Genomic DNA, 15,583 nt, shown 5'->3' with positions numbered 1-15,583 from the left:
GTCTTTTGAGTTCCACATTTTTCTACCACCTTCCCTTCCCTTCCCCCCTCCCCATGGCAGTACGCAATCTAATATAGATTATACATGAACAATTATGTTTCAGAATCTGCTTTCTAATGAGCAATGCTTTAATTTAAAAAATCCCTCTAATAGCAATTCAACCTTGGTGCCAATTATGCATTAGATACTGTGCTGGAGTAGATTTAACATTTAGGTAGGGACTATTCCTTGCTGTAGTAAGGTGGTGTTCAGATATGACCCTGTTGACCTCAGTTTCCTCATTTGTAAAATGAGCTGGAGAAGGTAATGGCAAACTACTGCAGTAGCTTTACCAAGGAAACTCCAAATGGGGTCACAGATTCAGACACAAAGGAACAGCAACAACAAATGCCCAAGCTGAGACAAAAGCCATGACTGAGTAACCAATAACAATTGAATAACAAACTGGCTCCAATCTTTGTAAGGATCATGGAGCACTATTTTATTATCTATACTTCTCTGCATTGCTGTTGTTCCCTTTCGCTATTGCTGCATGTATATTAACTCCCAAAAGGGTTTAACTTTGAACTGAGTGCATCATGGAAAATGGGAAATGACTTTACTTTTCCTTTCCTAATTTCTGGTGAAAAAGACAAAGATGCTGTGGAATTCTGATGGAAAGGATACTGAATGCTAACATTCTTATTTATTACCTTTGAGCCCTATTTTTTCCCCTTTCTAATTAGCTTTAGAGACAGGAGATTCTCAAGGTTAAGAGGCAGGAAAGAGAAAATTCAGTTTTGGTAACACTGTTATAACTTTTTGAAGATGGGAATTACATATGCTATTTGATAATGAGTAAATGAGTTGAATCAACAGTTGGGCAGGGATTCCTTGTTTATTCAGGGTAAAAGAGCTCAAATAAATTAACATGCCAGTGTTCTTGATTTGGGTGCCATTTTCCCTGGACTGATTTCAGGTGGTCCCTTAATTTTTATGTGAAAAAATTACATCTTTTTAAAAAATATAATTTCTTTTGTAATCCTATATATTTTATTTTATGTACTTAAGATTTATAGTATGTATAGTGTTGTAGTTTATGTATTTAAGATCTAAATATATAGACTAAGAAGTCTATAGTCTTTACCAGACTAACAAAGGGGTCCATGATACAAAAGAAGTGACAAACACCTTCCTTAGTTACATTGTGACCGTGGATATTTGCTCTATGGGTTAAAAAAAAAAAAACCCATCAAAATATCCCAACAAGTTAAGAAATATTTCCTATCCATATAATTTTTTTTTCAGGTTTTTGCAAGGCAAACTGGGTTAAGTGGCTTGCCCAAGGCCACACAGCTAGGTAATTATTGAGACCGGATTTGAACCCAGGTACTCCTGACTCCAGGGCCAGTGCTTTATCCACTAGGCCACCTAGCCGCCCCTTCCCATACAATTTCAAATGAGGATTTTAGTTATTTCTATTGACTGCTTGAGAAATAATAAGAAAATTGCTAAAAAGTGAAAAGTATAATAAAGGCTAAAAATAATTGAACAGATTTTCTCATATCTCGAATTTGGTAACCTACCAAAGTTAGCTATCAAGTCATCCAATTTCTTCTTTACAAAACTTTCTGCAGGTGGTTCTTTTACATATGAACAAGAAATGAACAGGAAGAAAGCTTTAGTTCAAACCCTTCATTTTACAGATGATGATAAAACAAAGTTAAGTGATTTGCCAAATCCAGGGACACTTAGATTTTAAATTTTGGTTGCATAAATTCTAGCCAGTTCTCACAATATGCAGTAAATCCATAGTATGGTGATCAATATGTTGCCAGTCCTCATAAGACAGACATATTTCTGGAATTAAGATGCAGATAGGCCTTCCTCTGTGTGACCATGGTAAAATCAAGTGACTTCTCATTCTCACTATTTGTCAAATGGTAATAAGAAATAATACTTGCACTACCTATCTCACAGTGTTGTTGAGGGACTCAGAGATTTTAATGTATACAAAGTATTTGCAGATTTAAGTTGATATATATATATCTTATTATATTATTAGTTAATACTAGAGAATCAGTCAAAATCTTTTCTTCACAAGTTTTTTTGATTAAAATAGAACATTTAAAACAATAAGAATTTGAACTTTCTGAACATTTTGTCTGAGAAGTTCCTATACTTTATCTGTAATACAGAATATATACTTTAGAGAATGTGATGTTATAGAGACATAATTTCTGGGTAATCAATCATTTTATTAAAGTTGCTAGCATTTTATTAATAAAAGAGTCAGTGATACTCTCAAAAGCCAAAGAACAATCATGGTGGTGGGCTCATAATTTGTATGACCTTGGAAGAGAAGGTGATCCTGAGAATAGCAATCAACTCTGATTGGTTCATAATCACAGAGGAAGAATGAGTATTACAATGAGAGGTGGACTTATTTCTAGTGAGGGGTTGGAGATGGGGTGGTGGTAGTGAATCTAACTTCCATTATATCATTTACCAGGTAGTGGGTGTCCAGATCCCCTAGTTTCCATGTCACTTCCTACTAATGTTTGTTCTTCATTAGTAAAAAGAGTATTGGCATGGAAACTGGGGGATCTGGACACTCACTACCAGACCTTCAACTGATGCTTGCTGTTTCCCTAAAAACAAAAGATGGAGGTTGGACCAAAATAATCTCTAAAGCCAATCAATTAATCAAAATTCATTATGCATCTATCATGTATCCTGAACCATGCGGGCGGGGGGGGGGTAATACAAATACCCTCCTAAGTCTAAGATATAGTCTAGAATTGTAGGATATGGGCAAATGATACCTGAGCCAATGAATACTTCTTTAAGTCTGGAAAATATTGATAAACATCTCATCTCAAAATCTTATTTCATATGGAAATGTTTTGCATGACTACTCATGTATAATCTATTTCTAATTCTTGTCATCTCAGGGAAAGTGGAAGGAAAGAAGTGAGAAAAAGAATTTGGAACTCAAATTTTAAAAAAATGTTAAAAATTCCTTTTACATGTAATTGGAAAGAATATTAGAATTTAATTTCATTACTCAAATTTCTATGACCATAATAGCAACAATCACATGTGAGAAGTTTGCCTTTCTATATATTTGTACTAATCTAGATAGAAATTAGAGTTTGAGTTTATAATCCTCCTTAGATCCCCTCTTTTCACTAGTACATAAAGAAATTTAAGCAGAGAATGTCTTTGAAGAATGGAGGGAGAAGGAAGATTCTGGGAAGATGGCAGGGTAGTTCAGAAAAATTCCAATTTCTACAGATTTCCTCCACAAAGCAAGTCAAAAAAGCATCTCAGAGTGAATAGAGGCAAAAACAAACAAGAGTTGGGGTAGATTTAAAAAAATCCTGGAGTGAAGTGAAGTGTAAGCACCTCTAGGCTATCTCCCTGAAACAACAAGAGGTAAGTCCTGGGGCAGTAGCCTACTCAGCCACAGGAATTCACACTTCCTGATCAGTATGGAAAGTCCCTCTGTCCCTGACAGTGTGGAGAGTCCCATATGGGAAGAGAGAGTGAGAGAGAGAGAGAGAGAGAGAGAGAGACAGAGAGAGACAGAGAGACAGAGAGACAGAGATAAAGACAGACACAGAGACAGAGAGAACCCCTGCTGATAAGGGACATGCAGTTGTACTACCCAGATGCCATCCTGGGTAGGAAGGAACCAGCATGTATCTGATAAGTACAGAAGCAATGGCATGGGGACCTTTTGCAGGAGAACCGAGTTCTCTGTATTGGATCCAGACCAGAGAGTAGAACTGAAGGTCATAGCCCCCTGAGGGTTCTCAGTGAATAAATAAGATCATTTATAGCCCATTATGGTGAGGGGCCCCAGCTCATACTTGGAGGGGGAAAGCAGTACAGAGGCTGGGCCCAAGACAAAGCCCCTGTGCTGAGAGGTACCATCTCTCATATCCCAGGACTAGAGTTGAATATAATAATAAGCTGCTAATTTTTTTAATGAATAAGCAAAGGAGAAAGAACCCAATTATATTGGAACAGAAAAGATGGGATTCATCTTCAGCAGAAGATACTGAAGTTAAAAAAAAGCCTCTCCTACCCCATGCCAAATACCTACTCACAAAAAAATTCATAGAAAAACTCAAAAAAGATTTTAAAAATCAAATAAAAGAGTTTGAGGAAAAACTAAAAAAGAAAATAAGAACAATCCAAGAAAAACAAGATTATGAAAAGCAAACCAACTGGAAAAGAAGATCCAAAATCATAAGGAATAAAATGACTCTTTGAAAATTAGAATTGGACCATTAAACAATGTAAAGATTGACAAATTGCCTTCTGTGGGGAAGGCAAGTAAGATTAGGGGAAAAATTGTAAAACTCAAAATAAATAAAATCTTAAAAAAAAGAAAATTAGAATTGGGCAAGGGAAAGTCAGTGAAGTTATAAGAGATCAAGAAATAAGAAAATAAAATATAAAGACAAAAAATAGAAGAGTATGTGAAACAACTGATATGGAGAACAGATCAAGAAGAGAAAACATAATAATAATCAGACTACCAAAAGTTACAATAAAAAAAAGAATCTTGATACAATAATAAAAGAAATAATTCAAGTGAATTGTCCTGAAGTGTTAGACCAAGAGGGGAAAGTAGAAATAGAAAAAAAATACACCAATCACTACCTGAAAAGCATCCTAAGACGAGAACTGACAGGAATATCATATCTAAATTCTAAAAAACACCAGTTAAGGAGAAAATATTAAGAGCAACAAGAAAAAAAAACAATTCAAATATGGCAGTCACAATTAGAATGAAAAAACTCCTAACAGTATTTATTTTAAAGGACCTTGGGTCTCAGAACTCTAAATATTGAAGAGTAAAAGAAATGGGGTTTCAGCCAAAAATATCATACCCATCAAAGTTAAGCACAATCCTGAGTCAAAAAAAATGAAAATTCAATGAATCACTAGAATTTCAGGAATTTATTGCAAAAAGGCCTGAATGTAATAGAAAATTTGATATACAAGAACCAAGAGAAATATAAAGTAAACAACAAAGACTATTATAAGGGATAAAGATAAATTGTATACTATCTCTATGTGGAAATGCAAACCACAGGTCACAGAGTACTATTAGTAATTGGGTGGTTTGAAGGAAAGACTGGGGTTGAGATGAGTAGGATGGATTTTTTTTTGTTGTTTTTTTGTTTTTTGCAATATGATGGTAACTTTCTCAAGGTCACACTGCTAGGTAATTATTAAGTGTCTGAGGCCTGATTTGAACTCAGATTCTCCTGACTTTAGGGCTGGTACTTTATCCACTATGTCACCTAGCTGCCCTAGGATGGAATTCTTAAATGGAAAATGTTGCAGGAAAAGAAAGAACTAGTTATCATCTTTGACAAATGAGATGTGAGAGAAGAATTAATACAGTGGAATTAGAGGGGGAAGGAGAACTGGTGTTCTGGAAACTTGCTCTCACTGGAAATGAGTTAAAGAGGAAACTATATGTATATGTATATACATATATATACACACATATATATGCATGTCAGTATGTATAGAAGGGTATAAAAGTCTTTTAAATTTAGAAAGAAATAAGAAGAGGGGATAGGAAGGGCATCGAATTGGAGAGTGAGGGAATAGGATCGGAGAGTATATAGAAGGGTATGTAGATTAATGGGGAGAGGCATATAAAAGGGTATATAAGGGGAGATGCTTCTTGGAAGGATTTAGGTTAAGGAACAGGAGGGCAAAGTAGCAAAGAGGAGTCAAGTGAGGAGTGAGGAAGAATTCTTGCTTTCAGGAAATATTATAAAAATAAGACACACAAAACCAAATATATAGATATCTATGAATATGTATGTATGTAAGTATGTTTTTTATGTATGTAGGTATATATTTTGTGTATATGTATGTATGTATACGTGTGTATGTGTATAGTATATATGTATATATCCGTGCTTAACTGTGGCCATGGGAAAGAGGGGAATGGATTTAAAAAAAGAAAACAAGAAAACATACAAGGAAGCAAAAATATAGACTTTTTTGAAATGGAAATTTATTGCTTCATATTATGAATCCTCTCATGGTTTTGTTACAAACATGAAAATGATTGTTTTTTCTTATTTTATATTTAAGTTCAAAATAATTTTTTTTTAAAAAAGAGCCACGTATCTCACTGGCAACCCTAGACCCTGGTCACAAGGCAAAAAAAATCAAACTCATTTGTAAATTCTGATTTGCATTATTATTTATTAAAAACAAGCAACTCATTTAAAGCTTATTTTAGGATGGGAAAAATTTTAACTATATGAATTATTTTCGCTCAAAAATACTGGATAGACACTGTTGGATAGCTGCTAAATATTGTTGATTACTCATTAATAATCCTTTATTAATTCCTTTATTGGGAGAACCAGACGGCTCATTAGGTAGATAAGAGTGAAAGGTCTAGAGTCAGAAAGTCTAGCCTTCCTGGGTGCAGACCACACTTCCTGAGTGACCCTGGGCAAGTTACTTAAATTAACTCTGCTCATTTCAGTTTGATCTTCTGTAAATTGAATTTGAGAAAGAAATGGCAAATCTTGTCTCTCTGCCAAGAAACCCCTAAATGGAGTCACGGAAGCGTCAGAAACAATTGCAACTATCTCTTATACTTTGTTTCTTCCTTAAGGATATAATTTCTCTCTCATCGCACTCAATTTGTATCAATGTACAACATGGAAACAATGACAGACTGCCTTCTGTGGGGGTGGGGGAGGGAAGTGAGATTAATAAATAAATAGAATAAAGAAATGAAACAAATAAAATAAGTAAAAGTCTTTCTAAAAGTTAAAAAAAAGAGAAAAGAAACAATTGAGACTAGAAACATAGTGCTGCAGCCCCGAAGGCAAATCTCCCTGTAATCTCGAATTAAACTTGACAACTGTGCAAAAGCTAGGAGCTCAAAAAGTTAGATTTTTATGCTGGGGCTTTTCCTTAGCACCTACAATCTTGACTTTTCCACCAACTCTTCAGCCAGCTCTGGGCTGGCAGACGGCCCGCAGCCTGGGCGGGTCTCGACCCCAGGGCCCGGCTGGGGCGCGGCCAGAGCCCACCCGAGAGCTCTCAATGGGAAGGGGAGAAAGCCTAGGTCAAGGTCAGCCGCCGCGCGCGGAGCCCCCGCGGGGCGCCTGGGGCCGGGCCAGACCGGGCCGGGGAGGGGAGCGGGAGGGCCCGGGGCCGGGGCCGGGGCCGGGCGCCGCCGCCTCCTGGGCGCCGGCCGCCGCGGGAGCCTACCTCGGAGCAGAGCCATGGCCGGGCTGGAGGGCGCAGCTCCCCGTCACACCAGCCTCCTCTCCGAGCGGACTGGCACGCGGGCCCGGAGCCCCGCGACTCCCCTTTCACCTACTTTCTCCTCCCACTCCGGCTCCGCCTCCGGATTCTTTCATCTTCTCTTCCAGACTACGGAGGGGGAGCCGGCCTGTCCTCGCAGGCCGGGCCGGGCCGGGCCTCGCCCCGTTGGGGAGCTGCCGCATTTCTTCATCGCCTCCGGCACGGGCCCCTTCCTCGTCGCTGCCCACAAGCTGACTGCGAGGTGATGCCCCAATACGCGGGGCGGCGCGCCCGAGACCAGGCTCATTTCTCCAGGCCGGGTTCCGCCTCAGACACTTAGTAACTCTGGTTGCCTCAGTTTCTTCATCTGGGAGATGAGCTGGGGAAGGAAATGGCAAACCTCCAATTCTCAGTCCTGTCGATTAGGACTGAAAAAACAAAGACTGAAGGACAAATGGGTGTATACTTATCTATGCATACATACATGTATGTATGTGTGTGTATCTTTATGTGTGCATGCACATATTCACACACATGTACATCACATAATAGGGACTCCTTTTCAAATTAATTATCTTAGGATATAAGAATTCTAACTGAAGCAATGACCAACCAGAACTCCAGAGAACCTATGATGAACCTGTTACCCTCCCTCAGGGAAGAAAAATGATAGGCCTCAGGATGTAGGATGAGACAACAAACTTGGACAAGGCTAGTGTGGCACTTTGTTTTGCTTGACAATGAGTAGTTGTTACAAAGGGTTCTGATTTTCCTGTTAACATATACATGCATAAGAACAAAGTATAACTTTTATGTGTAGATTTATCTCTCTCTCTCTCTCTCTCTCTATATATATATATCTTAATGACTACCTGACTATATCCTCTCTCTCTCTCTCTCAATCTCATTTAACTGTCTTTTTATAACCAATGTAGCATTTTTTCATCCAAGGGACTTGGATAGTACCCCAGGGGACAGATAGATTAAAGGAAGCATTTGAGACAAACAGGAATGGACAAATCTGAGCCTGGCTCTCCATCCACTGCTCCTGCTCAAAGGACCCTGTCCAGACCAGTAATTTCTTAGGTGTAGTAGGCAGCTTTCTGGTGAGGAAATTCCTACCAAGTCCAATAGGCTGCCACTCTGCAATTTACACTCTTGGACTAGAATGATCTTGGGTCCAAAAAGACTAAATGATTTGCTCCGCATCCTGGAGTCAGTATATATGTTTGATGAATTCTGCTCTTTCCCATTTTGAGGCTTGGCTTTCTGTGCACAACACCATGGTCTCTTAGGGAATGTATGCACACATACATAATACTATATACACAAATATATGTTGTATGTGCTAGTTATCAAGGACACGTATATAGTCATTAACTTAGAATAAGATGAAGAAAATTATTCCACCAAACCAGACTAGATAATTGAAATAATTGCTAACATTTTTATAATGCTTCTTATGTGGCAGACATTGTGCTAAGTGGTTTACAATTGTGATTTCATTTGATCCTCCTCACCAATGCAGAGACACCTGGGCATGGGAGTGAGTCTGGATAATAAAAAGGATGATGGAGTCCTCAAAGAGATAGGAAAGAAGGAAGGGAGAAAGGGAAGAGAGGGAAAAGGTAAGAAAGGAAGGGAGAGAAAAAGGAAAGGAAACAAAGAAGGAAGGTGAGTGGAATATTCCCTCTTAAGTCCTCTCAGGGTTAAAAATCATTAAAAACAAATACAGACTATTACTCTTGGAAGAAAGAGGGAGAGAGACCTTGCATTCCAAGCCTGGCACCCTCCCAAATTTGTTAGGTGGGGAAATAGTGGACTATTTCCAGAGAGACCTTGCATTTTTAGTCACCTAAAAACCTTACATTCTAACGAAGCTCATAAAGCTCCTCTTGTTTGATGATAAGTAGACTGTTACTTTCAATAAAAGTTATAATCTTGAAGGTTATTTCTCGCCATCTGGATGGTCAGGAAATATTTTATGAAAACCTTTCATTCTTTTCTTTGTTGCTGGGTAGATTTTCACAAGTAGACTGTAACTCTGAAGACTAACCAATGAGTCGACAGAGAGGGATGATAGGGAGAAGAGGATTTAGTTAGGCCATATAATCTTGCTTGATTGTCAATTCTGGGCAGCTCCTTGATCTTCATTATCTCTGGGAGACTTGGGGTGTGCCCTTTTCTTGGGAAAAGCCAAAATAAACTTTCTTTTTGTTCAGAGGGGGCTCTGTATTTTTTTTAAGTGGATTTTTATCCCACACACCGAGTCTGAGTCCCGATTCATGGTGAGCCAGAACCGAACCCAACAAGCAAATCAGGCTACACCACGACCCTGGGAAGACAGAGGTTATTATTATTCCCATTTTACTGGTAAGAAAGCTGAAGCAGACCGAAGTTTCAGTGTGCCCAAGGTCGCACAGAGCTATTTAGTCTGAGGTTAGCTTTGAACTTCAGGCCAGGAATGTAATCTCCTTTGCATCTGGTGCTCTAAAACAACCTGCCTAGGAACTCGAGGCTGCTGACTCCGGGCTAGATTGACACCTCCTCCCCGCCTCCCCTCTCCGCTGATAGGAGGACTAGAGAGGTGGGGCACCAAGCCCCTCCCACTGCCTGGCTTCATTGAGGGCGGCAATCGGCCTCCCACCCCGCTCTGCACGTGCCCCGCTTCCCGCCCCCTTTAGTGGCTCTTTTGGCCTGTTGTGTCCCCCAACCCCATCGCTTTGTGCATTCCCTGAGACCTGGGTCGGTCCTCTTTAGTACTTTGTATCCAACGCACAGCCCGGCACCGCCCATTCATTACAAGCAGCAGGGAGGTTGGCGGAACTCTGGGGGAGGCCCAGAGGGGGGAGGCGGGGCGAGCGACCGGAAGACGCGGTGCGATTGGTGGGGCGAGAGACCGGAGGCGGGGTGCGATTGGCTGAGCTGGAGGCCGCGGTGACGACTTCTTCCGGCGGGCCCAAAGGTTCATGGGGGCTTCCTGGACTTTCGGAAGAGGCCGGTGCCGCCGCCCCAGCTCCGCTCCCAAGTGAACCCGCCGTATTTTCCTTATATGATCGGGCTCCCGCCGGGAACCTGAAGTGATTATGGAGCGAGGACCGGATGGGAGTCCTGGGGGCCGCGCAGGCGCCGGGCGGGCGGGGGTGGGGGAGGGGCGGGGTGGGGGAGGGGCGGGGTGGGGGAGGGGCGGGGTGGGGGAGGGGAGCTCCAACGGCTCTCTGGAGCCCTGGTCGGTGATGACGCGGCCACTGCGCAATCTGAGCCCGCGGGGCCAGGTGATGCAGAGAGTGCTGAGCGCGGACTGAGACCGGGGCGGGGCCAGGGGGCGGGGCCAGGTGGGCGGGGCCAGGTGATGCAGAGAGTGCTGAGCGCGGACTGAGACCGGGGCGGGGCCAGGGGGGCGGGGCCAGGTGATGCAGAGAGTGCTGAGCAGGGACTGAGACCGGGGCGGGGCCAGGGGGCGGGGCCAGGTGATGCAGAGAGTGCTGAGCGCGGACTGAGACCGGGGCGGGGCCAGGTGATGCAGAGAGTGCTGAGCGCGGACTGAGACCGGGGCGGGGCCAGGGGGGCGGGGCCAGGTGATGCAGAGAGTGCTGAGCGCGGACTGAGACCGGGGCGGGGCCAGGGGGGCGGGGCCAGGTGATGCAGAGAGTGCTGAGCGCGGACTGAGACCGGGGCGGGGCCAGGGGGGCGGGGCCAGGTGATGCAGAGAGTGCTGAGCGCGGACTGAGACCGGGGCGGGGCCAGGGGGGCGGGGCCAGGTGATGCAGAGAGTGCTGAGCGCGGACTGAGACCGGGGCGGGGCCAGGGGGGGCGGGGCCAGGTGATGCAGAGAGTGCTGAGCGGGACTGAGACCGGGGCGGGGCCAGGGGGCGGGGCCAGGTGATGCAGAGAGTGCTGAGCGCGGACTGAGACCGGGGCGGGGCCAGGTGATGCAGAGAGTGCTGAGCGCGGACTGAGACCGGGGCGGGGCCAGGGGGGCGGGGCCAGGTGATGCAGAGAGTGCTGAGCGCGGACTGAGACCGGGGCGGGGCCAGGGGGGCGGGGCCAGGTGATGCAGAGAGTGCTGAGCGCGGACTGAGACCGGGGCGGGGCCAGGAGGGCGGGGCCAGGTGATGCAGAGAGTGCTGAGCGCGGACTGAGACCGGGGCGGGGCCAGGTGGGCGGGGCGGGGACTCCCGCCTGCCTCCTCTGGGGAAGGGTGACCTTAGCCTGGTCCTTACCGCTGCCAGGGAGCCGGAGCTGGAAGGGACCCACCACCCCCTCATTTTCTGTGCAGAGACAGAAAAGGTCACAGAAGTAATGGTAGAGACTGGATTTGAACTCAGGGCCCTCAGATCCCACGTCCAGCCCTCTTATCCACTGTATAATGAATGGGACTGCAGGTTTTGGAATCGTTAGCATTGTTTACTCCGATAACATCCTTTGCTGATTCACCGAACAAGGACAGATTAGACAGGACATCTGTAGGGTGAGCATTTCTCAAGTGTTTGACATGTGTAAAGAAGTTTAAACTCTAGGGATGTAGACAAGAAATTTACGTTAGGGTTCATGGAATAAAGGAATCACTTTGATGGGGTGGAAGGGGGAATTTGCTATATATAAAATTCCAGCTTGGTTTCTGACAAATTCTAGAGGTCTGAGACAGGTTTCAGAGAGAGAGAGATGGGAAAGCATGAAATTCGTGTCTTCCACGGTACAGAACTTGAACCTTTAAAACAGATTATTATCTTTGGACAGTTGACTTTGGAAGGGCTCTCGGATTCTCTAGCCCAATGTCCTCCAGGTGCATATGAAGAAACTAAATTTCTGAAAGGTGAAATAACCAAAATAGGGTAGTGGGAGCACTAATGTCAGGATTACAGACCTGGCCTCAGATCCTGTCTGTTACTCCCTACCCAAGGGTAGCTAGATGGTGCAGTGGATAGAGCCCTGACCTGAGAGAGTCAGGAGTTCATATCCCATCTTAGACGCTTGACGCTTACTAGCTGTGTGATCTTGGGCAAATCACTTAACTCTCTCATTGCTTCTCATCCAGGGCCGTCTCCAGTTGTCCTAATGCATATCTAATCACTGGAGCCAGATAGCTTTGGAGGAGAAAATAAAGATGGCAACTTAGCACAGTCTACCCCCCCCCCCCATCCACTTTATGTCCTCATGGCTTCCCCAGATGTCATAATCTTGTTCCTCAATGAACGACAAACATCATCATCACCTAAATGACCTTGGGCAAGTCATTTAACCTAAGACCTCAGTTCCTTCACCTGTAAAATAAGGGATTGGACTACAAAGGATATATATATATATATATATATATATATATATATATATATATATATATAATCCCATAGGTTCAAAGGTCTCTTCCAGTTCTAAATTCCATCAACTTGATGTCATTTGGCACAAGTCTCAGCATTCTTTCCATTCTACCATCTCATAAAACTAGTCCAGAATGGGAAATGTTCAGATATTGAGATTATTATTTGAGCATTCTGGAAATCCACCTTTTATCTGTAATGATAAAAACTTCGCCCAAGTACTATGGAAACTTAAATTTTGTTCTTTGTAAAAACTTCCTTTTGACATTTATATTGCAATTTGTTCTCCCTTTCTAGAAGTTTTGACATTTGTTTTCATGAGTAATACTTCTTTATATCCTTTGTATATACCATATCTATGAATATTTCAGAATTCTTTGCAAGAGAATTTAGAACATTTCAAGATGAGTATCATGATGAAGATTGGTCCCAATAAAGAGCGCCTCCATCTTCATGATTTTGTACCCTTTTCCTGAAATGCACCACTTTCCCACTTCTACCCCATAAAATTCCTTGTTTCCTTCATGCTTAGCTCCTGCTGCCTTCTAAATGAAGCATTTTCTATTCTCCCTGACCCCTGGAGTTATTGCTGCTTCCTCTCCCCGCATAACCTTGTATTATAATGTATACTTGAATTTTTACTTGTTTTCCCTTCCCCCACACACAAACTGCTTGAGGGCAGGGACCATGTCATTTTTGTGATTATGTCCAAAAGACTTATCAGAAGTGTATGTTGGGCATAGGCAATTGAGAGGTGCTTGTTGATTGCTTAATCAGGTATATACATGTATAGATGTACAGATATGTATAATAGCTAATAATTACATAGCATTTATATGAGCTAGGCACTGTGCTAAGCACTTTACAATTCCCACAACTCGGGAATTACAAATGAGAAAACAGGCAAAAGGTTAACTTGCCTAGGATCACATAGTTAATAAGTATCTGAGGCACAAAAGGAAGACAAGAGAAGCATCAAGCTTCCCTGCCCCTGCCCAGCTTACTTACTCTTCCCCTCTTCCCTAGCTCTACCATGACAAAGTGTCTGATTTGTAGAATTGGCTCACAGTGGACTCTCTTTAATCTGGAATCATCCTAGGCTAGTTTATTTTCAGATTACTTAGTCTTGACCTCAGTACTGACAAGATAATTCTGGAAAGCATTTTGTAAACCTTAATGAAAGATTAAATATATTTTTTAAAAATATGAGCCAATATGTGCAAATGCTGGAGAAACAAAGATAATGTCATTAAACCCTGCTCCCAAGAAACATGAAGAACTATGGAAGCATGAACTGAGTTCACAGGAGAGACCCAAATAAGACCAATAGTGTCAAATTCAATTAGAAATGATCCCACTAAACCATATATAAGAACAGTAATTAAGGATTGTTTAAAATTAATTTAGAAAATTCTTATTACCATGTATTTTTTTTTGTCAAAATTTTCCCAGTTACATTTTTTTTTTAGTTTGTGCCTCCACACAAGAATATTGCAGGCTGCAGTGCTGTATAGGGAGCATATTTGACACTTCTGAGGTAGAGTACTATGAAAAATTTGAACAGGTAGAGGTTACTTGTGGGGTCAAGGCAGGCTTTTCTGGTAGATGGTATGTTAGGCCCACTTCCCTGACTCAGTTTTCTCCAGTACACCTGATTGGCTCCAACTGTCAAGTCAAAAGGTCTAGATTCCAATCATGTTAAGACTGAGTTGTACTGTGACATAAGTTTGAGAGACATAGTTTCTGGGTAATTAATCATTTTATTAATTATTGCTAACAGACAATAAAAGGATTGGCCATTGTGCCCTCTCTCCTTAAACCTGGGACTGATCATGGTGGTTTCTTTATATGCCCTTAGAAGAATGGTGTTCACAACAGACACCAGTATTGAAAAGAATGAATATTATGAGAGACCTGTTCTAATGAGGGACTGAGGATGTGGCTTTGATTATGTTTTTATTTTTCCAATTATTTTGTAAAGATAATTTTCAACATTCATTTTTTGTCAAGTTTTCTACCTTTCACCTATTCCTCCTTCCACCCTTGGATAGCAACTGATCTTAAAGAAGTGATAGACAGTAGCACAGGACCACCAAGCATGGCATGCCCTCATCAGTGAGGGTGCTGAACTCTATGAGGAATGACAACCTTGCCAAAAGAATGGAGATGTATGATGTATTAGAAATGGCAAGTAGTTTGGATATTTAGTAAAGTTGAAGAGATACTGGAACTGAAGATGTAATGGTCTTTAAATGGCAAACAGAAGAGTTCATATTTTATCTTAGATTTAATAAGGTTTACAACCTCATCATACTCAACTTCACATTTTTCCTCATTCCACATTCAATCAGTGGCTGAATCTTATTTCTACCTGCACCACAATTCTCATAACTCTCCTTTTCCCCTCTCTCACAGATACCACACCTAGATCAGGCCCTTATAACCTCACCTGGAATATGGCTTCCTGAGTGATCCCTTTTTCTCAAACCTTTCCTCACTCCACCTAGCAAATAAAAATTATTTTCTTAAGCCACATGGCTGTCCATATTACTCCCCTTTTCAATAATTCACAGTGGCTTCCTTTTACCTCTAAGATAAAAATTAAACACTGTATAAACCTTATATAAATGTCAATTATCAATTATTATTATATGTAAGGATCCTGTGCAGATTAAAAGATTAGGAGAGGGCATTAGAGAAAATTAGAGGATGAATGGAATAAGAAATGAATCTCCACATGTAGAGTGAAGAGTTCCCAGTTCTCACTTATGCAAAGAATGTTTATGCATAGTGATATTGACCTTATATAATTTGAATATATATCATCAGTTATTTCTCTTCCAAAACCTTCTGAAATTTTCCTTCTCTTTCCAAATTGGAAACCAGAGCTTTCTGGATGACCATGATCTCATTCTAATGGAGTTATGGACTGATCCTGAGGTATGTGATCAATTAGAAGGTTGGAAGATAGGTTGAAT

At 42.0% G+C, this 15,583-nt stretch overlaps 1 protein-coding gene and 1 non-coding gene across 2 annotated transcripts in view; one reads left to right on the top strand and one right to left on the bottom strand.

Moving 5' to 3' along the window:
* ACAA2 (acetyl-CoA acyltransferase 2) overlaps positions 1-7,355 on the bottom strand; it is a 37,295-nt gene extending 29,940 nt beyond the window's left edge. Inside the window, exon 1 of the mRNA XM_074207890.1 lies at positions 7,252-7,355. Coding sequence (XP_074063991.1) covers positions 7,252-7,267 — 16 coding nt within the window. The 5' untranslated portion in view covers positions 7,268-7,355. The remainder of the gene's footprint in view (positions 1-7,251) is intronic.
* A 3,159-nt stretch (positions 7,356-10,514) lies between these two features.
* On the top strand, positions 10,515-10,597 carry LOC141503811 (small Cajal body-specific RNA 18). The gene has a single exon (XR_012473114.1).
* Positions 10,598-15,583: the final 4,986 nt, after the last annotated feature.

Source organism: Macrotis lagotis, chromosome X (genome assembly GCF_037893015.1).
Source record: "Macrotis lagotis isolate mMagLag1 chromosome X, bilby.v1.9.chrom.fasta, whole genome shotgun sequence".
Taxonomy (NCBI): Eukaryota; Metazoa; Chordata; class Mammalia; order Peramelemorphia; family Peramelidae; genus Macrotis; species Macrotis lagotis.
This window is presented reverse-complemented; position numbering and strand designations above follow the sequence as displayed.